Source organism: Epinephelus moara, chromosome 12, assembly GCF_006386435.1.
Source record: "Epinephelus moara isolate mb chromosome 12, YSFRI_EMoa_1.0, whole genome shotgun sequence".
Lineage (NCBI taxonomy): Eukaryota > Metazoa > Chordata > Actinopteri > Perciformes > Serranidae > Epinephelus > Epinephelus moara.
In genome coordinates, this window is record NC_065517.1 from 37,787,910 (window position 1) to 37,796,060 (window position 8,151).

General features: G+C 42.5%; 1 protein-coding gene across 2 annotated transcripts in view; it reads left to right on the plus strand.

The window, feature by feature from the left end:
* The window catches only part of atad2b (ATPase family AAA domain containing 2B), a 135,894-nt gene that overhangs the window by 20,340 nt on the left and 107,403 nt on the right, over positions 1-8,151 (plus strand). For both annotated transcript variants that reach the window (XM_050058661.1, XM_050058662.1), the window contains exons 18-19: positions 1,076-1,262; positions 1,454-1,639. In XM_050058661.1, coding sequence (XP_049914618.1) covers positions 1,076-1,262; positions 1,454-1,639 — 373 coding nt within the window. The remainder of the gene's footprint in view (positions 1-1,075; positions 1,263-1,453; positions 1,640-8,151) is intronic.

The following is an 8,151-nucleotide window of genomic DNA, read 5'->3' on the forward strand; positions in this document are numbered from 1 at the left end:
CTATATGTTCTCTGACATTTATCCTAACGATATGAGGCGGTCTTTGTGGAGAAAAAGCTTGTTTAGTGGACTAACTTTGCACTTGAAAGGATGCCCGTTCAATTAAGTTTTAACAGGTCTGACGCTACGGCTGTATCTAGGCTAACGGCTAACATGCTAACTATTAATTCTATGTCACTAGTGACTTGAAACAAATTTAGGACGATAGGAGACGGGTTGAAATAAACCGAAATTTCACTTTAATCGGGGAAGATAGGCTCAGCGTAATGTCATGTTTTTATCATGTCAGTATTTGTTATGGATGGTTCACCAGCAACATGTTTTAAGTTTACAACAGCAATGATGTGATAAACGAGTGAACAATTTTGGACACATCCAATTTCTCCAGCAGGTACAATTAGAATTGAATGGATTTCTTTCCACATGTACATTAGACAGCTGGGTTATCCTCTTATTTACTTCATTAATATCATTCCAGTCACAAAAAACACCCCATAGCTGCAAGCAGAGCCCCTGCTGTGGACCCTGTGTATGTCCATATGACAGGTACACAAGGGAGCGCTTCTTGAGATGTGGTGGAGCTTAGACGTTTGCCCTAACTACATCAGGCTTCTGTGATTCTCCTCTAACCACTTGTGTTTGGCCCATTTTCTCTTTTTCTTTCTCTTACACTATACCACTTGAGCGCAGTGTTGCTTTCACTCCGGTTCAGAGAGTTCATTGTTGTCCAGAAGAGGCCAAATTAGTCTTCATTGTGCTCTGATTGCTCTCATTTTGGTCAGAGATGTAAAGCACTCAATTTTGTCCTTGAAATGTTTTAAACTGACAGAAAAACGGTTCTCAAAAGTACCTGAAATTTTGCTGTGTGTCAATGTGTGCTGAGGCCTACCACTGCCACTTAGATCAAAAATGCATTTATAGTGAAACACTTAGAGGATTGTTGAGTTTACTGTAGCTTTACGCTGCGACCTCACTGAAAACAATACAGCCTCTGCTGTGGAAATGCTTTTTGAATGACAGTATGACTTAAAAGGAGAGAGATACTGTGCTTACTGTGAACTCTATCTGCTTCTAGATCTGCCCTCCAACAGCCCACAGCATACCGGCCTCGTCTGATGCTGGCTGGGGCCCCGGGCTCAGGACAGAGCTCTCATTTGGCCCCCGCCTTGCTGCACCACCTGGACAAGCTGCCAGTGCACCGCCTGGATTTGCCCACTCTCTACTCCGTCAGCGCTAAGACGCCAGAGGAGTCCTGTGCTCAGGTAACACACGCTGATGCATTCACACACACATGCAGATCCATAAAAGGCCATCTGTTACACAGGTGGTTGAAATCTGGAGAAAGTAAGCAACATACTGGCTTTCAGGTTTAATGATTTCTACGGTAACTCTTTTCTTTTATTCAGTCAGATTTAAGCAGCAATGTGTGCTTGACCTCTCTGTGTGGTTTTAGGTTTTCCGCGAGGCCCGGCGGAGCGTGCCCAGTGTGGTGTTCATGCCACATATCTCAGAGTGGTGGGAGACAGTGAGTGACACTGTGAAGAGCACCTTCCTCACCCTGCTGCAGGATGTGCCCTCTTTCAGCCCTGTCCTTATCCTTGCCACTGCTGAGACTCACTACTCACAGCTGTCAGACGAGGTAGGAACACGGTGCACACACACCTGAGCTGACATTTTCAGATTTACCTCGAGGCCTGCACCATGTTTTTCAGGATTACATATTGCTGTTGATGGATTTCATTCCATGATGTGTGAGAGGAGAGTGCCACTGTGATGTCTTTTTCTATACGGTTTTGGAGGCTAAAGCAGGATTCAAAGGGTTCCTTTCTTTCTTTCATCTTCAGGAACACAAGTGTAGTCACACACACAGTGTCACAGTCAAGGTCATGTGCTCCCACAGAGTTTTTATTTACTTTGGCTCCGTCTCCCTTTTCTTGTCATTTATCCCGTTGCCCACTTTTCACCATGGGTATCCCCACCCCTGCTCCTCCATCCTTCCCTTTGGATTTATTATTCTTTTTCTGAAAGCCAAAGCAGAGTCAGACCACCCGTTGTGGGTTCAGGCTGTCAGGGAGGGGTTGCGTCAGAGCGAGGGGAAATGGAGAAAATTGGAGCGGGAAAAAAGGGACGGAGACAAATAAGGAGGAGGGTCCTCTCTAGTCAGGCAACAGAGGGGCTTTAATTAGGTTCGGGGGTTGGCAGCCCCGTGTCTTCACCCCTGGACACACACACCACGTCAATAAGCCTCCAGGCTGAGCAGGTTTTTTTTTTTTCTGTTTGTGTCTTTGTATGTGTGTGACTGCTGTTTTGGCAAGGCGTCAACCCTGGCTATGCTCCAAGGGGAGCGAGGCTCTGGGGATGATTCCTTCTCTGTGGTGGACTCATTAGGACTGAAGCACCTGGGTTGTTACACCCAGTGAGGCCGAAGATCTTTTCCAACCTCTGTAGTTTCTTGTTGATACTTTTTATGCCTCTGCGTTAGCAACAGTCATGGCTGGTGGCGTTATGTTTTTCGGGTTGTCTTGTTCTCCGTCCATCACCTTCTTGCTAACATGAAATATCTCAGAAATGCCTTGAGAAATGTAGTCGAATTTGGCACAGACGTATCCTTGGACTCAAGGATGAAGTGATTAGATTTTGGTGGTCAAAGGTTAAAGTCACTATGAACTCACAAAAAAAGTTTTTGGCCATAAAATTCATACAGGGCTGCCCCCTGAAATGCAGAGGTTTGAATCATCGATCGACTGAGTTTCCTTCAAGTTTAGCAGTCTTTTTGATTGTCAGTCAGTGTGCAGTGTATTTCTCGGGATATTCAGGTCCCCAGATTTAGCTGCAGAGTGCGCTGCTCACTTTCATGCTGCTCTTCGTCACAGGCAGCTGCGTACATGGACACAGCTGCCTTGAGGAGCAGAGGCGTTGCCCGTCAGGCTCTGAAGGTTATCTTCTGCCAGAAGTCTAAGGTCAACATGACGTTCTGCAAAAACACTTGTCTGGCCATCATTTAACGCCATTACTCAGGAACAGAAGGAGAAACGTTTGGTTGGATACTAAATTGGTGACACTAAGCCTGGGTGTTCACTTTGAAACTATGCTGATTATAAAGATCTTCTGTGCTGCTGGGGGAACTATGTGTGCGCAACATCTATGTTTCACACACATCTGGACAGACATGGATGTAAACTGCAACTTGACTGGTTGATGGAGGCATACAACTGTTTTACACAAGCATTCTAGTTATATTTTTGGACGGTCTTAGACCGTAGGACTGACATGTATGAATTTTGGAATAATGGGTGTAGTTTCCCTTAAAGCTTTTCACCTAACTGCCCTGTTTGTTGATTACATGCTGCGTTAAGTATGAAAATGGAAGTAATCACACCGCACCGACCATTCAGCCTCAGTGTCATGTGACAGATTGCTATTCATTACATACTACGTGACTGGCTGAAACCACGTAGGACTGGCAATTACTGTTTTCATTAAATTACCTTTTCTTTGCTCATTGAACACATAGCCATGTAGCCTGTGAAACTGGGAAGCTCATGATGGGACAAATGGTGTGCTACATGAGGATATCAACACTGTCCTCAGGCTATGTTGGCTTTCTCCTGTGTCGTCTTCCCCATTTGAGTGTCTTGCGCTGCTAGTTCATAGTGGTGTTGCATCATTACACTTGTTAATCAGTTCTTTTCTTAACTTTTGTACAGTTGTAAGAAGACACAGTGTCTGCCTAAAGCTATGTTAAAAATCAAACTATTATGCCTGTAGTACACACTGTGTCCCTGTCTGGCAATCAACCCACACTGGCAATCATAAATGCATGACATAAATATTTGACAAACCACTAACAATAATACCAAACCCTTGTGCTAGACTATGGCCCAGTTGCTGTTGCAGTTTTGTTACTGGTTTTGATAAGGCTGCTGTTCAGTGAGTCATTGAGTCATTTCCACTAATGGTGATTCTGCTTATTTTAGATCCAGCTCTCAGATCTCTTATGCAGAAGCTTCCTATGAACACGACAAATTTCAGTGTTTCCCTCAGAATTAGAGGCGCCATATATGGTTAAGTTTCACGTTTAAGTGTGCCTGACGTTCTGCTGAGAGTTAGGAGCCCTGAATATCTGAACGGTGTATATATATATATATATATATATATATATATATTCCAACAACGCTGCTAGTGAACGGTTCAGCTCCAGAAATTGAAATCAAACATGGCAGCAGATGTTTTAATCGTGGGGGGCCGCCACAAATAAATGAATGTGTGGGAAAACTTGGATTTAGTGTTGTCACAATAGAAAAATTATGACTTTGATGTAGTGCTCAGCGTTATTGCTAAAAAATTTATCATAATAAAAATTTTCACGTCAGTCGATATTTATCACGATACATCTAAAATCATTATTTCTTCAAATTCAAAGGCTGATTTTTGCTCCAGAGTGAAGGTTGAAGAATCCTGGGTTTGAGCTTCATCACCATGAGTTGCCAGACTTAAAGGGGAACTATACCCATTTTCAAAATTCGTACGTTATTCATACTGTGGTCCAAAAATATAATATAACACGAATGATCCACGAGTAGATGGGAAAAGATGTTAAAATCTAGATGACACTGAGAGCACCCAGGGGAATGTTCTTAGTATACGGGTACAATTTTTTGTTTCAGAACTGAGAACATTGCAATAGAATAAAACTCTGTGTTGTCCACAAAATCAGGCTCCCATTCATTGTCTGTGGAGCAGCTCAAGACTTTATACCCTAAGACATCATCAAGTTTGAGACTTACTTCTCTGATTTCTGGCTGTGACAGAGTAGCTCATGTTCACATATGTTGAGTGAACTCTCCAGTGCCATGAAAATAACATATTGGAATTCACAATTTAGGTGATGTTCCCCTTTAAAGGTAATGTCATTTATGTTTATTATTTTCACGCTCAGTAAAATTGTAGTTTATGTTCTGTTTTTTCTTGTTTGTTTGTTGTTTTATACATGTAGGTATGTTTTGACAATGCATTATGACAATAATTGGATTATTGTAAATAATTGGATTCAGGTCATAGTGTTATTAAAGCTTTAACATGGTATGCAGTGATCTGATGTCCCTTTTACTATAATAGTTTGTTTATTTAATCAGTGCACCTTGGTGGCAGTCTGAGCTCTACTGTGCATATAATTACTGACAAAAATGTACATGTCATTACCAGCACTGATGGAGTATAAAGTAATAATTTGATAATTTATAATGGGTATTGTTGGTCTGTGAACTGTGAACTGTCAACACCTTATTTTTAAAGAAGCCTACAAGGTAATTTCACCAGTGTGGACATTACGTTTGAATATAGAGATGTTTGCTAAAAAGACAAAGCCACATTCGCCAAACAGTCATCACTGCCCTAAATTGCCTTGTCAAACTTTTGTGGTTTAAAAAACATCTCTTCTTTACAAAGTAAATCACACTCGCTTGATTAGTATCTGAGGGCATGAGCACTATTTGTGTTATCTATCACATTCATTAACCTGTTGCTCTTTGAGCAGCTCTGCACGGCTCTCGTCGAGATGCATTGCTAAGTTGAGTGAGTGTAGGTTTAAAACATCTTTTACAGACAGGCTTTGCAGTGTCTGTAGGCTTGCCCTGACTGTTGTCTGTGTCCCCCAAAAAATGCTGTATTTCACCTGGTGTGTATGCTTTGTCAACAAGCCGTACACGGTCAGAGAGGGAACTTGGATTTCCAGCCATGCCTCTCCCACTATGCCCTCTGGGAGTGGAGGCAGATCACTGCACACACACACAGCAGGGCAGTGTGTGTGTGTGTGCAGCTTGCTGCTGTCTCACATTGATGCAGCTCATAGTACATACTGCCCTTATTAAAACAGTCATTCTTGAAGTATTGGTATTAATAAAATGGGGTATATTATCGTTTTAACTGAAGGGTATTGCGATATCTTTTGAGTAACTGTGTACGACTAACACTTAGTGAAGACTCACTGGATTACAAGCAGGTTTCAGGTTTCTGCTATGAGGACAAACAACCACCGCTGCAAATGATTTTCAGTGTGATGCAGGTGTAAGTAAAAGCTCTGTGTGGAAGTCGGGAACAAATCTAGTAGTTGGCCCCCCAGGTTTTGTAGAGTGAGTATGACTCACAGACTATTTGCTAAGACTACGTGAGTGGGATTTACTCAGGCTGTGTACATGTTAAGCAGCTATAATTGTTTGTTTTATCAAATGATATTGCTTGTGTCTTGTCTCCAAAGTGGCCCAGTAGTTTCCCTCAGCAAGGTTTGAGGAGTTTTGGTTTAATTTTTTAGGCATAGACAAGCTGCAGTCTATGGTGCTTTAAGTGATTTGGCTATCTCTGAAAGTGTTGTTTCACTCTCTGGCACGGAAAACACAGTGACAGCTGCTGCCTCAGCTCCAAACCTCAGCAGGGAACAGGCAGCATCCCTCCCCAGCCAAAACTGACACTACAGGCTTGGGTCCAACTACATAGCCTCCCTCCCTCCCTTAACAGCCGTTCACTCCGCTTAGATTGACTTCCTTCTCGGTGGAGGACCGATGGAAATTGCTAGAACATGTGATTGTAAGTGTGAAGTAACTGCAGTTAGAGTGAGAGATCGTGTCCCATCAGTCTTTACTTTTACCGCTGTAACACTTTTTGGGATGTGTGTTTTGAGTCATCTCAAGTGCGTTTTATTGGTATAAACTACATGACGAATCGCACCACAGTTTAACCACCAGGACCTGATTGTTGATGCATCATTAATCTGGTTGAGATAATGTAGACAGTGCTTCAAACAATAGCCATGTCAGATGTTTCACTTTTGGTTGATTTTGCAGCACAATGGCGTGAATGGAGTTATAATTATAAAAAAATAACCAATTAATTATAGTCAGGCTTTATTTTTGTGAGCGCAATGTTTACTTGTGTTCGAGCACACTGAAAATTGCATTTCTGAGATTCAACCAAAAAAAAACCTTGATTATGATTTAGTGCAACAATTAACATCTATACTTTTACACCAGCTTAAAGACAGATTGTGTAAAGGGATGGATGTTACCATCCGGACGTCCTCAAGTCTGGCATTTTTTGCCATCTCCATCTTGGACTTTTGGAGCTAGAAGTGACCCTAGTTGTACGAGAGGGTGGAGCTAACCCTTATGCTAGCTGCTAGCTTGGTTAACACAGTGGATGGATGTACCATGAATGTTTTAAGAGACCTGGATACAGCATTGAAGGTGGGAACACGTTCATCCCTATGAAAGCTGCTCAGTGGTGCATGAAGCCAAAAATGCTCTGTTTCCGCGGTATAAAACTACCTGGATGATCGGCACTGCTTCCGCATCATTGGCTCATCGAGCACGCACTCTACAGACTTCAGCCAGCTGAGCTGGCTACTTGCGGTTTAGTGCCCCACTAACTTGAATGAGCGTAAAATGATTTAATCGTGCTGCACTTCTGGACTGTCCAAATGTTATCGGATTGAGTGGATCAAATCCTGTTAGTGGAACAAGTCATTTCGCAGGGGCTGTACTGCTCAATAAAAAAATCCTTTTAGTGCCCATTGGCATCACATGCCGGACTTGGCTTCAAAGCCTGGCACACTCCACAGCAATGGTTAACTGTAATAATGCTGATTTCTGCTAGTAAAAACAGGCTTAAAACCATAAAATCAGCAACTTGTCAATGGACAGCACCCACTTGTCACTCAAAGTGGTCACATCCAAACACAACTTTAAGCCTTAATAAGAGTTATTGTGAGTGAGTTATATAAATATTCACCCCCCATACAGTTGTCATTAATATTGAAATTAGCTATAGAGACCAAAACTGTTTTTTACCAGGCTGTAAACATGTTTATTTCTGCTGTAAAGTTGGGCATTTTAACATTAGGGTATATGAGGAATGACTTGGTTTTGGAGCCAGCCTCAAGTAGCCGTTAGAGGAACTGCAGTTTCTGCTGCTTGTTAAAGGGCCAGTGTGTAAAATGGGTTGAAAACCGTTGAAAACAGTGACATCAGTGGTCAGATTCTAGATTGCAGGGCTCACTCGCTCACCCCTCCCGTCGGGTAAATGATGGTGGCCTCGTAGGGACAAAAAGCCTTGCGCACGAGTTTTTCAGGAGTAGGTCTATCTAGCGATGAGGTGAAT